The 15,142-nt window shown below is 33.9% G+C and overlaps 1 protein-coding gene across 1 annotated transcript in view; it reads right to left on the bottom strand.

Moving 5' to 3' along the window:
• Positions 1–561: 561 nt before the first annotated feature.
• The window catches only part of Ost48 (dolichyl-diphosphooligosaccharide--protein glycosyltransferase non-catalytic subunit Ost48), an 83,424-nt gene continuing 68,843 nt past the window's right edge, over positions 562–15,142 (bottom strand). The window contains exons 9-11 of the mRNA XM_090374017.1: positions 10,205–10,325; positions 5,213–5,319; positions 562–786 (exon numbers count right to left, since the gene is read on the bottom strand). Coding sequence (XP_090230143.1) covers positions 628–786; positions 5,213–5,319; positions 10,205–10,325 — 387 coding nt within the window. The 3' untranslated portion in view covers positions 562–627. The remainder of the gene's footprint in view (positions 787–5,212; positions 5,320–10,204; positions 10,326–15,142) is intronic.

Below are 15,142 nucleotides of genomic sequence, written 5' to 3'. Positions count from 1 at the left end.
CTTACTGTAATTACGGATAATGTTATCATTTTTATGAAGTCCAATCGGACATATATTAATATATAGAAAAAATGCCATTTATTGTAATCAGGCTTGGTTTATGTTGCTTTTTTGTCTTATTGCAGTTTTATGCATGTGCAGTGGGAGCGATTACATAACATCCCAATTTTGTAGCCTTGTTGACAGTAACTTACTGTCTTGAGAGCCTCGAGTTACAAAAAAAAAAAAAATTCTGTTTGGATACTATTTATTAAAATTAAAATATTAATTCGAAGAAAAACATAAGCCATGACGTGATGTCACTACCAACAGCAGCAGCAGTCATACCACCTGCTTGCTTCATTTTCAAGACATCTTAAAGATGATGCTCCTAAAATCTGGGCTTGCTGCAGCTTCTAGCACTAATTAAACTCTGCATCAAAACATTTATTTACATGTAAATAAAGCAAAAATCTCCTGTGAGAATAAATTAAAGTATTAAAAATGCAATATTCTGTGTACTACATATAAAATACTACCTGGCAATTGTTGCAAACTGAGGAAGGAAAGAAATAAAACTAATTTCCAAAAGAAGTTTATTATCAACAAATGTATTTTCACAAAGCAACAAAAACATCAAGAAAAAGATTATTCTGTTTTATCTTTTGTACTACTTTCTTTATGATGCAAAAATACAAGGCTGAAAATGAATACTCCAAACATCATTGAAAATGCACTGAAGTAATATGGGTATGCAGATGGAATAAATCTCTCATACTGCGTATGCTCCAATGGTCGGACAGATACCTAATTAATAAACCAAATTTTTACTTTCATCATTCATTTAGTTTAAATGCAAATAGATAACAATTCTTAAATATTTTAACTGAGGAAAAAGTAATGGCACTGTCAAGATGCAGTTTCTCTCCTCCCCCTTTCAAATAAAATCAGTTCACATTTCTTTCAGGACAACATTGACATGTTTAGATCAGAGAAGGAAGGCACTGTCCATAGATGGCACAAGTGTCATATAGGAGACAACACTTTGCAATAATCATATTACACTATGAAATTTGTTGCTGTTAAAGGCAAAGTTTAATATTATCTTGAATCAGTGGTCTATCTATGTTTACTAAACTAAAATGATTTGGGGATCAAGACTGAGGTAGTACATGGGTGTGATGCCACCCAACTTGCATGAGATTAAATCATAGCAGAAGCAATACATCTTTAACTGCCATTCATTGTTTGAAAATCTTTTGCTTAAGCAATGACATAGAAACAAAATGCAATTTACTGCCTCCCTACTGGAAGATACCATGGGGCAACCAGTGCCTAACAAACAACTTGTACGTGTTCCCCAAAATGAAAGAACCTCTCCTAAGCTGGCACTTTTGAAAATTAACAGGACATTGTTTTGATCAGTTTCCTTGCAGACAGCATTTCCCAGTTATGCATAAGGTTAAAATTATAGAGATGCAAGATGATTATAATAAGAAATGTAATCAATAACAGCACAGTGTGCTTTAATTAGAAGTCACTGTGATCTACCTTGTTCATTTATAGGGTTAAGTTACTATCACATTTGGGCTTAAATTTTGAATTTGATATAAAATTAGACTAAACATTACTGTTTTATGTTTTACACTTTTTAAATTTAAGTTTTGCCTGATCAACTGCTTTTTTCTCGAATGGGAAAGTCATTCCTGACTGGTTTAGTTTAAGAATGTCATCAGTATAATTTTTAAAAAAAATCACTGATTTTATTGGAAGGTAAAAAAAATAAAATCGAATGTTAACAATTGTAATGTGAGAAACTAAACGCAGCTGCAAATCACATAGAACCAGTCCTTCCACCACCACCAAAATAAAATCAGTTCACATTCCTTAGAAGTACACCAATGACATATTTAGACTAAACCAAGGGGAGAGAATAACTTTCCCAATGAGAAAAAGCAAATCTATATAATAATATTTAGTCCATTTTCAACATCACATTCAAAAATTCCAGACAACAAATAACCTAAATTTAAAAAAATAAGACAGATTACAGTGCCTTTTAATTGCAACAACCTGTATACTAATAAACTGTCCTTTAATCCCCCTCCTCCAATTATTATCCAGATGCCACTACATTTTCCTCAACACTCATTCATCTTTCACCAGTCAGTTACATGATGTATAAAATTCAGTGAGTACGGTAATGCCACTTTAAGGTAATGTATACTTATTTTATAAATAAAATTTTGTTACAATAATGATGCCAATGTACAAGCTTAAGTTTTTCTAAAAAATTCAGCTGTGTAGTAATGGTGCAAATGCCATAGTTTGAATTATACAGTATGTAGTTTGAGTTTATTTAGTTTGTCTTTCTGACATAAAATATTAGTCTAAGAAGCACACCTTTTGGCATCTCTTATATTGTGTAAAATAAGTCAACTAGATTGTCAACCTTTACACCTCTGGGTATTTATTCACTCACTGATGAGAAGCCAAATAGCTTTGAAACTGTGCTATCTGAGTACTGGTACTCAACTGAAAAAAAAAAAAAAAAAAAAAAAAGTAACAGTAGTTGTCTCTATTGGGGAAGTGTTACTTATTTGAAATACAAGGAGGGCAACTCATTGTGAAAGAAATAAGATGTTACAATAATGATGCCAATGTATAAACTTAAGTTTGTCTGAAAATTTAAACTATGTGGTAATGATGCAAATATACAAACTAATGTTATAAAATTTTGTTTTAATCAGTACATGCATTTTTTGATATCTACAAGCATGACTAGCTGAGTAGACCTGTACAGTGCAATACAGAACAATACATGTGGTCTCGTATTCAAGGCGCCTCCGTAGCCAGGTGGGAAGGAGCAGCAGTGCATAGCACACGCTTCTTGATTAGACCGGGGTTCGAGCCCGTCGCCACCAAATATGGAGGATGCGGAAAGGTCAGGGAATGACCACCGCATATCCCGGAGCAATATGGCCTTAGTTGCTAATGCTCCTAAAAACCAAACAACAAACAAACAACAAACAAACTCATATTCAAAGGCACATGAGACGATAAAATAAAGAAATTGTTATATTTAATGGTTCAAGAACAGAGTGCTCGTGGCTTGATTTGGATGTTGTGCAGACTGAATAACTTGGAATTCACTACAGCCTCAAATGGAGACTGGAAATTCCTCCAGTCAATGGAAATTGAACCCAGATCTCTCTAAAGAAATAGAAGATAGCAATCTATTGTACTAACTAAGCTGTTGCTAAGGAAGACATCTCAAAATATATATTCTTGTATGCAATGTTGCAAAACCGCCTGACCCTAGTAGTACACCCAGGTTATAAACAAAAAACTTAGATTTAAGTAGTTTGGTGGTAAAGTGAAGATTTTTCTTCCTGGCATACTAATACCAAAGTGTGGAAGATAAGTTTTGCAAGCTGTACATCAAAATAATATCACAGTAAAAAAATCTTAATCTGTAACAAACTCTTTTTTTACATTAAATAAAAGTTTTAATTTAAAAAAAATGGCCTATATTATGGAAAACAGTCATTCGTTGATAATATAAAATGTGTGTAGTACTATAATTTAGGGGCAGAGGGAATTAGTTTTTTTTTTTTTAAGTAGCATTTTTTTTTTATCAAATTCCAAAATAAAAAAAATTGCAACACTTTTCCAATTTTTTCCCCTCCATTCTCAATTCAAGTGGATGGCATACTCCACCTAAACCTCCTGCTAGTCAAATATCATCTGGTCCAAATAAAAAGATTTTTTTCTACACGCTGCTAACTCTCTTGTCCGTGACTATGAAATCAACACTGATCATTTTCCATTAACAAACCACATAAAAATCAAGTTAATTTACCATCCCCTATCTGAAGTTACACAGCTAGCAAAATGCAATATTTCTGTGATCATTCTCCCTACTCCCCTGTTTGTACCCTTGTGATTTCTTTCTCTTTTTTCAGTTGAAAACTTAACCTGAAGGAAAGGAAAATTTGACAAAGGGGAGGACCTTATTGAAAATGAGAATACTGAGGGGAATTCCAAGGATGCTTCAATAAATTTGATGGCAATACATTACAAATAGAGTAATTCTTTTTTACTCTACTGGATTGGTTTCAGAACTTTCTGACAGGCCCTCACGTGAATGCATTACACTACTGAACTACACACAACAGACAATAAAGTCACATCATAAAGCATCATAGCCCATACACTGGTTACAACATAATTCAAAATATTTCTTAAGGGTACTGTGTTAAGAGGTTCAGAATGCAAACAATTTCTCTCCATAGGTATTGATTGCCGATTTAATAGAATAGCTGTCCAATTTTTCTGTCCAATTTTTCAAACTCTTGATATAGCAAAGGTCAGCTGCAGAAAACTTTTCAAGAATGCAATGAGGTACTCTCCAGGCAGTAATATCGATGTAAGTAGCACTTCCATTAATTAGTTGCAGAAATACTTAAATAATCCGAATCTTCCATCTGCAATATATAGGCACACAATTAAAATCAATAAGTGAGTGTAAGAAAATCAACTTTCAAGTTGATTTCTTCACTTCAAGGATTCACTTCAACTAATTATAGACTAGAATGGACTAACTAGAACAGATAGCACAGGGTTCCACTAAGGTTTGGAAAACAGATAAGGAACAAACTTTTTATGTATGGATGAAAACTTGTCATTTTAATGACTATGTTAATCAACCTTGGAGGGGGGGGGGATATGTTCCATGGAAAAACTGAGAACAGTACAAGAACCACTCTTGATCAATGTTTTTGCGAGTGGATCCTATGAGAAATAGCCTCTACCAAAATACTTATTTTTCTTAAAACAGAAAATTCTGAGAGGAGGGATGATGATTGGTACAAAACTATCAGGTGAAGTCATGAAAATTTACAAGTTTGGAAAAATTCAACTGAAACAGATAGCAACCCAATAGTTTATTGTTCTTGTGAGCTACAGAACACATCCAACTTATAAATTCCTCTAGTGATGTGGCAGAAACCAAAGGTGCAAAATACACTAACCCTAGAGTCCAAATCACTAAATGATATTGGAATTAAATGCAAAAGCTTTTGTGCAATCAAAACTGCCAGTATCTGATAATAAACAATTCACTAAAATGTCCATAACAAACAGAGCCAGAATAATGGACAAGCAATTTTCAAAAATGAGTTTATTGAAATTTAAAACTATAATTTAATTTGAAAACAAACAAAATAATTACCTGAGTTGTTGTATATAGATGAGTATAACCCATTCTGTTGTAATCCACCTTAAACTGATAAACACCATACACATCAGGAAGTTTAAATTCAGCCATATACTTGTTTCCTAGGGAATTTAAACAAACTTCATTTTAACATATTTGATATAAAAAAAATTTTTTTTTAACTTTAAATTTATATATAAAAATGCAAATGCAATGACTAAAGTTGGATGTTTAGACACTAAAAATCCAAAGAAATGGGCAAAATCAGAAAAGTAAGCTCTAAAACTCTAGAAAAAATCATCCATTAATACATGAAAATACCATTAAAGCATTTTTAATGTACAACTAGGGGGGAGCTTTGCTCGCCAAACCGCGTGCACACTTTTCTATGTAAAATATAGAAGTATGACGGAATTAGTCAAATCTTTTCTACGTAAAATACACATCTGTTGAAACGCAGTGATTGATATCACCTATATAATTATTTACCAGTGCTTTTGTAGTGACTTAATTGCCCCGCCCACTTGTACCACATGACCCATCCCTCTTCCCCACTGGCTACCCCACCACACCACACAGCATTCTCAAGGTCGAATAAATATCACTATGTAATTACAGTAAACCCTCACTAATCCGGTCACAGTTAACCCGGATCGAAATATGAAAAATTCTGTTCACAGTTGAGTAAATTGAAAGACGTGAGTAACTCTACACACTGATTGAGTGCACAGAGAGAGATGGAACATACATTACATTGTCTTGTGTGTCATTCAGTATCATTGTTGACTCTGAATCGGACAGATCTTAATGCTTACATAAGTTAACATATTTTATATAATTATGGGGACTAAAGAATTAAAAAGTAGAATAAAAAAACATCACTTTAACTATCATTAACAAGCTCAAAGTGACAGAACAACTTTAAAATGGTGTTCCTTGAAAAAAAAAAAATTGCTGCAGAATTTGGTATTGGCCAACAGGCTGTGTCAGATATTAAAAAAATAAAAAATCTATAAAGACACACTTTAAAATTGTGGGAAGTGATAAAAGCAGTGTATCAGACATTAAAAAGGCCAAAAGAAGTGTTGCAGGAAGAAGCTGTATTTGTGGTATTCACAGCAACTCTTGATCTGGTTATCAGCAGCGATTATTCATGTAGAAAGAATTTACAGATAAAGGTGGTGGCAGTGATCACAGTGTACTGATGTGGGATTTACTTTGGGGTAAAGTGAAAGGATTTTGCTTCTATAAAGGTGACTAGTTTAGAAGAAGAGAATATAGAAGAGCCAGTGAAAGAAGTAACTAAATTTAATAAGTTTCAATATGACAAGCAGCTTTTGGAGTAACGAACTCCTCCAGCAAATACATACAAAAGTGCAAACATGACATAAATCGTCAGAAAAAACATACTAAATATGCTGTACATGATCAGATGACTGGGAGAGTATGTACATGGCCTAATGAATGTCTCATCACTCGCACTCATGTATGCGCTCTCCCAGTCATCTGATTACATACAGCATATTTAGTATGATTTATTCCATTTCTAACGATTTATGTCACGTTTGCATTTCTGTATGTACTTGAAGAAGGAGTTCGTTACTCCAAAAACAACTTGTCATATTAAACTTATTAAATTTAGTTAGTTACTGCTTCCACTAGCTCTGCTGTATTCTCTTCTTCTAAACCATGGAAACAAGTGATACAAGCCCATTCTCTTTCAAGGTGACTAGTGGTCTCAGTTTTTAAATTCTGTACGGTGGGACCTACTGATAATGTCATCAACAGCAAATTCTAAGTGGGAAGCATTCAAGGAACTAATCATAGAAGATACTAGGCTTTTCATACCGATTAAGAAATACTGTTCAAGGTTTATGCCAAAATAAATGTCTGATGAACTAACGAGACTCGTGGCAGAGAAGAAAAATGCATGGGATGCATATAAATTAACAGGTGACATGGAAGCCTATGGCAGATATAAGTTATAGTCTGTAATCAAGTTACAAAGGAGGTTAGGTAAGCGAAGGCAGATTACGAGAAATCTTTGGCAAGGGATGCTAAGAAAAACAGCAAGGACTTCTTTACTTACATAAACTCTAGAAGGAAGGGAATGAATCAGATTGGTCCACTTGATATCAATGGTTTGAATGTTGATGATCCTGCGTAGATAGCTGATAATCTGAATGAGTATTTTGCATCTACATTCATATAAGAGTAATTAAGAGAGGAAAATGCCAGAGGTTTATCAAACTGTAATGGGGCTTAATGATTTTGTAATAACTGAGAGCAAAGTGGAGGAGAAATTGTTGAAGTTAAACATAAGATAGGCACCTGGGATGGATGGGATCTGTCCAGTTATATTAAAGGGAGTAAGCTTCTTGTTCAGAGGGATCCTTAGTCATAATTATGAGAGCATCCTTGAACTCTGGGACGTCCCCACGGACTGGAGATGTGCAAACGTATCTCCAATTCACAAAGGGGGGGGGGATCAAAGGGTGACAAGTAATTACAGACCTGTTAGTTTGATTTCTGTTCCAGGAAAAATAATGGAGTCACTGGTTAAAGATACATTGCAAGAACATCTAGACAAGACTGCAGTAATAATTCAGACACAGCACGGGTTTGTTAAGGGAAAGTCTTGTCTGACAAATTTTGATTGGATACTGTGATGTGGTCACAAAGGAACTGGATGCAAAAAAATAAATTTGATATCATATACTTGAATTTCAGGAAAGCTTTTGACACTGTTGCACATGGAAGACTACTGTACAAATTGGAGCAGTTGGTATTAAGGGTAAGTTGCTACAACGAATAAAAGGATGGTTGAGTGGGAGATGACAGAGAGTGTAATCAATGAATGCTGCTCTTTGTGGAGACCCCCCAGGGTTTATTGTTGGAGCCACTGTTGTTTTGTATATTTATCAATGATATTCATGAAGGTATATCAGGCTTAATGTTGAAGTTTGCAGATGATACAAAGGTTGGCAGAGTTGTTAATGACAGTAATAGCAGTGTGCTACTGCAACAGGACCTAGAAAATTTGGGCAGATGGGCTGAGAAGTGTCAACTGAAGTTTAACATAGACAAATGCAAAGTACTGCATATGGGTAGAAGTAAACCCAGAGAAAAGTACCAAGTGTGTAGTACTACATTTAGGGTGGTAAAAAATGAAAAAGATCTGGAAGTAATTGTGCAGACAGATATGAAGTTTTCTGAGCAATGCAGACAGGCTGCCAGAGCAGGTCATGGGGTATTGCAACAATATTCCTCATGCATTATGGAACCCGAATTAATTAAGTGCAGCAGAGATCCATATCTCTGCTCAGTCAGTCAAGGTATCCTCCACCTTGAATGGGAAGAAGCAGCAATGCAAGTCAGGTTCAATTTCCTTGAATACTGGATATGTGAGGCATCATAAAACTTTTCTTGCCACTGGACACCAATATATGTCATCATAGAATAAACTTCCTCTGCAACTTTGTGGAATGTATGCACTAAACAATAAAGGGAAACGAACGAATCAGTCTCCCACTTTCTTTATGTTAAGTGCTGCATCAGTCACAAAGAGCAGAACATACTTGTGCTTAATTACATCCATCCAAAGAATAGAACACATAAAAAGTTAAGCAATGACAATTGAGCTAGTTGCCTTTTCAAGAACTTTGGATGTAAGTAAATACAATTTTTACAGCTTACTGGCATCGATAATTGCTTTAGTAATGACATATTTGATGCCCAAATTTATTAGGTACAACAATCTTCTACAAGGAAATCAACCATACCACTATGTGCCAGTGTCACAAGTCTAAATTAAATATATATATAAGATGAGGGCAAACATCCCCTATACAAATCTCCATTTCATTTTATTATGAAACCATTTTTTTATTTAACATTTCAATTTGAGAGACTGTCTGTTATAACTGCTATGTCAGAGTTTGGGTTCTTATATTCTTAAGAAATTGTTACTTTATTCTTTTGATTTTTTTTAAATTTATAATTTTGCTTTTGGTGCCCCTACAGGTGACAATAATAATTGCCAAAGTTTTAGCATGTCAAGCTTTTCTAAATCAAATGAACTGGGACATGCATGAATGATTCGCATATATAACTGTAACAGAAATAAAAAGAATGAATTGCCATTTGATTCTGCAATTTTAGATTTGAAAAGCTCTTTAGACTCTAATACTGCAATGGTTTTTTGCACAAAGTGCCAACTGAAGAACACCAAAATTACAGGTTTTTGGAATTTGTCAAATTTCATTTCACATCTCAACAGACGGAATGAAAGTGGTGCAACTGAGAAACACGTAAAATACACGGAATGCAAGAGAAACAAAAAAATAAAGAGTATCTTGAAGGTCTTTGGAGAAAAAGGGGAAAAAAAGTTTCATACAATTATATTTTCATACTGCATTGTATTTGAACATATGAAATTTATTATGCACTTAAAAATTCCATTCCATTAAGAACTGTTATGAAGATCCATATTTTTCTAAATATTTTGAAATTGGTCTGAAAATGAGGAGCCACCACTGTTCTCTTGGTCACTATATACTTATTCATCATATACCTTATTTAAAAAATAATAATTTTGGATATAACAGAGGAATTGAAAGAATTATGTTTTGTCTATACAACGGCTGATACTTGGTCCAACAAAAGAAGTTTCCTGATAATGACAACTCATGGATTATAATAATAGACTTGAAAGAAAATCTGTTGCTATAGTTTGATGCAGATTTTGTAGTTCACTCACCTTTGATAGAATCACAAACTTAAAATCATTTGGATTCAGTTTTAATTCAAATAAAGCAATGGCAACTATTACTGACAATAGCAGTAATTTTGTGAAAGTATTTATTTTAAATACTTTCACAAAAAATGTTTGGCACTAAAGCAAAAAAATAAATGATAAAATAAAATAAAAGTGGAGAGCACAGTTATGTGCCTAATGTTTGTATATTATGACACCTTTCAAATTTACAAAGCAATTAATCTGCTTACCTTTTTTCTTAAGAGGTGTTCTGACAAATGGATCTATTCTAACAAATTCCAACTGTAAATCATTTGCATCAAATGGAATCCACTTGCCATCCTTTAAAATCTCTACTTCAATGCTGTATACCTGTATACATAAAAAAGAGAAAAAAAATATATCTTTATAAAAATCTAAATTAAAGCAATTTCTGTATAAACTAAAAATTCCACATTGCAATGAATTTTTAACATTAATGTGCACCACAAAGGGTATGACCCTCTTACTTCAAAGCAGTTTCTACTATCCTTACAGCCAATTGCTTCTGCTATAAGGAGAAGAGAACAAAACGTTTTCCAATCTGGATGAATATAATGTCAAAAAAAAAAAAAAAACTTGTAACACAAGGAATACAATGTGACAAAATTTCCATCTACTAAAACTTACTAATTCAATGATTTCTTGAAATTCCTCTATATTTATAATAAATCAGCAAAATATTATTAATATCACATTTATACCAGATTCAACCTGAAACACCCGGTAATTTCTTTAAATATCTTACTAATAAAATTCATTGGGAGTTATCAGTTCAATTCCTCAACCATTTGATCTTGGCAACATTTCAATAATAAATATCACCAATAACTCAGAGGACTTGCATCAATATTTTATTAATGGAGCTAGCAGCAAACAAGTCTAAAGTGTGACGTTACTGGCCTTGGCGTTACTACAAATAAACAGCATCTGTAGAGACTATAATGTTATTATACTCTTCTTAGGAAAGGTGCTGCTCATCCCTGGTATAACACAGAAATTTATAGCAAGAGTCCCATTCATAGATCAATGCCATTATTGATAAGATGTGTTTTCTCTTGCAACCTTCTTTGTGCTATTACTCCTGTCAGTGAAACATGGATGCAAGTCTGAATTATAACCATTCACTGACAGAAGATAAATATATATTTTTAAATTAAAAAGTAATTTTTTGCATGTGGAAAAAAAAAAAAAATGGTAGATTCACTCTGCCAATTTCATACAACTTTGATAAAATCTGAAACTGTCAGATTTTATCAAATATCTTAAAACTAATAGCTCCATTAATATAAATAAAAATATATAAAAGGCTCACACGACTAGCATAGAATGCCTTTCTGAAAAATGGTAGGTAGAAGTGTTTATTCTTTAAAAACTTTTATGTGATAAACATCAGATGTTTAAAAGATAAAATATAAATATGAAGCAGACTCTTACTGGAAAAAATACATCCTACAAACTGAAAAATTTCCATGTCTTGACATTTCCCGAGATTAAAAAAAAAAAAAAATTATTAGAAACTATCATTATCAACTCCTGATGCTATGTAACATGGTTCTTACTTACTTGAATCACCACCATTAAACCAAATTCTCTTCATCTGACCTGCTGTGCTTGCTTCTTTTTTTTTGTTACTCCCCATTCTCAGTTTTCACTTTGTCTTTTGTATTTGATTTATAATACAAAATCAACATTTACTTTCCACGTAACCATGTAATGGCAAGTCACTGTTTTAATGTTAAAGGATTTTTAATGAATCAAATCAGTAATTTGATTTGATTCATAACAGAATTCTACATTTTGTAACATTATGCTTTTAAATCATATGCTTGAAACAGCTCCTGCAGACTTTAAGTCCAATGTTCCCAAGCTGATGATAAAAAAAATCATTTTGTAACAAAACAAATTAAAGAAATAGTAAAAAAATAAATTCTTGATTTGCACTGAAAGATCCAAGTTGTGGAAATAATGGAAACATTTTCTCATCTTGCTTTAGTTGACTTTTCATCAAGATGTATTCAATTAAGTCAGCCCTGTATTGATTTATGTGACACCAGCACATCAAAGAAAATTAAACAGACCACCAACATGCCTTTGCTCCATTATTCAACTTCTTTGTTTTCATCTACATAAACAAGCCTCCAAAAAAGTATCCAGATACCTGTTTTCATAGCACGTTGGAACTTTCAAGAAAAACAACCAACTCAGACCAGTACATATGACAATGATGAGAACAACTAACTTATGTGGCATCGTGGCACAGAGTCAAGCTGATTGATTTTAAAAGGGATGGTATTGTCAAATGCTACATTGCTGGCATGTGAATTCATGCAATTGCTAACAGCCTACACCACCCAAAGTTGACCGCTGGTGATGTTATCATGAAATGGAAGCATGATGGCACCTCCACAGTTCAGCAGCACAAACCACAGAAGTTCACTTCACAACTAGGGGTACTCAGAAGGGTAGTATGACAATCTAATTGGACTTCCCTCCAAAACATCAACTTCAGTATTTAGAGTGTCAACAAGTTTCGAGGCCTGTATGGAGCTCCACAGCCTCAGTCTTCCTAAGAGAGCAGCAACACAAAAGAACCATAATACAGCCTTGCCTGTATGGTATGATGAACATTATAATTTGTCTACAGAACAGTAGAACTGGGCTTTACCTTATTCTTATCAGATGGATGAGTGCCTAGAGAACATCTTCTGACAGAGTGACGGACAACAATGAAGTTTCCAGGTGGGGTAGCATGGTGCTGTATCTCATGATGTGGCCTAGGACCTTTGTTGTTGTGTGGAGTAATGAAAGGTTTGGTTGTAACGAAAGCCTACCTTAACATTTTGGACAATTCCAAATGAACCTGTAGATTTGGATGTGAGCCAATTGCAATATGCAAAATTCTTGTCTTGAACAGCCACAGCACATTTACTAGAAAACGAAGGTTTAAATAAAAGGACAAGATTTTAAGGTGGAGTGTGGAATAAAGTACTTATCCCTACAAGAATAATTTCACTGAGAAGATCTGAGCAATCCAACCAAAGAAAAGAAAAATAAAAATCTCACAGATCATATCATTTCACATTCCCGTAATGGCAAACATGAGGCTGAGAATGACCACAAGGGAAAGGCTCCATCTGAAGACGAAGAAACCATCATGAAGTTATGATCTAAGGTGCCTAGAGGCCCATTCATCTTGACTGTACTATGAGGGGTTGTTTGCAAGAAAAAAAAGTCGAGTTCTTGACTATTATTAGATTGGTTTTCCCAAGTCATTACACTGACAGCGTGGATTTTTCTCGTCTAACACATTTAGTAGTGTATTTCTCTATGGCAGTTTGTTTGTGATTTTAAGTAGTTTCTTCAAGTGCAAGGGTTGTCTACATTCTGGAACACAGGTCAGCAGTAGCAGCAGGATCTTGTTATAGGCATATATTTCAACTGTCAATTTTAGTTCCTGTAATGTATGTGATTCAGGAATAGCAACTATATTCTCTTGATAATCATCTAACAGGTCATCTTGTTTTGTAATAAAAACTCACTGCTGTCTAATATAGAGGAGTAAATTTCATGCAATACCTGAGGAACTGTTAACCTTATGCCCTGAGCAACAGTTTCTTTTTCTCTCAAATAAAGGTCTCCCAAAGTTCATTGTTTATAAAATCAAAATGATTTTTATTAATCAAAATAATTGTGATATCAAGTAATGAAAATTCACTGCATTTCAACATGATATTTAGTGCAACCTGTATTATTAATGTGCTCTTTAGAGAACTTATCATTAATCAATCATAAGAATCATTCTGAAGGATCATGCTTCTTGTAGAGTCCATCTACCAACTCTCTGCATCAATAGTGCCAGTGTAACAGATTTCTTGTTGATATTAAGGTGGAAGTCCCTGCATTCAACATCACAGGATGTCTCTTTTATTACACTGAAGTGCCTTTTACACACAAGAACTCAATTAGCTGTTCTCACTTCTTTTATTATTAGGTTAAAGTGGCTTGAAAGAATTTTTTTATATCTAAGCATGTCTAACACATGTTGGAAATCAGAGTTCTTACTACTTGAGTTTAGATTTCTACAGACTATGAATTTACATTGGAGTCCAACATTTATCTTTATAGTTACTTATAGTTCCATACTTAGCCTCACTGTGAAGCAATACTCTGATTTTATTTGTAACCTCTTAGAGGGCAGAAAGTTACATCCTGCTTATATATCTTGTTTCATCCAGAAAGTTTATCTTAGAGCAATACCAGATGATGGGAGTATTTGAGAAGCATTTGTCACTTACATTTACTTGCCATGTTGTGTGAACAGTTCAACTGCAGCTTATGGGTACTAATATTTGCCCTTCGTGATTTCAGGAAGCTCCAGACAACTATTTGACAAACAAACATTTCTCATATGTAAACCGTTCACATGACTTGCCTTATCATGTAAATGATTTACTTGCAGTTTATGATTGCCAATAATTGTCTCTGCTGACTTCCTACTGAAAGTCTGCAACCAAGCACTCATCAAAGGAAGAGTTAAATTTGTTCTGTCTCACCAGAGGAATTGTGAAATGACCTTTTCGTGACTTTGAGTACACTTGTTCATTTCTTTTCTTTCATGTGTGTTCTTCTGTTTTATTTAATTAAAAATTACACAGTCTAACAAAGTAACTGTAAAGTTCATAAATCTACAAGAAAATGAGCATATAAAACAAAATCAAATGCACCTGCAAAGCAATTGTTCTCTTGCCATTTACCAAATGGTAAGAGAACAATTGCTTTAGTTTACCCATACAACTATTTGTATATCTGTCAAAAACACCAGTCAACTGGCACTGCCCTAACCTTAGGTGAACTCTTATCTTACTGCTAAAACCAGCTTATCCTGCTCTTATTGTGAAGAAAACTAGAATCTCTGTAGGTGCGAGAGAGAAAGTTTGTTGTGCTTGTGTTTTAAGATTTAAGTTCTTTCCAATGAAAGCATGTTCAAGCTAGAGCTGCAGTACAGCTCCACTGAAGAGGTAGTCAACTTGTATGAATGTGTAGCTCTTAGAATACAGAAGAGGTACTTAGAGAGAGAGAGAGAGAGAGAGAGAGAGAGAGAGAGAGAGAGAGAGAGAGAGAGGAGGGGAGACTGAAGAGATCATAAT

This window comes from Mastigoproctus giganteus, chromosome 5 (assembly GCF_048544385.1).
Source record: "Mastigoproctus giganteus isolate SK-2022 chromosome 5, ASM4854438v1, whole genome shotgun sequence".
Taxonomy (NCBI): Eukaryota; Metazoa; Arthropoda; class Arachnida; order Uropygi; family Thelyphonidae; genus Mastigoproctus; species Mastigoproctus giganteus.
Note: the sequence above shows the minus strand (reverse complement) of the source record. Positions and strands in the feature narration are given on the sequence as shown.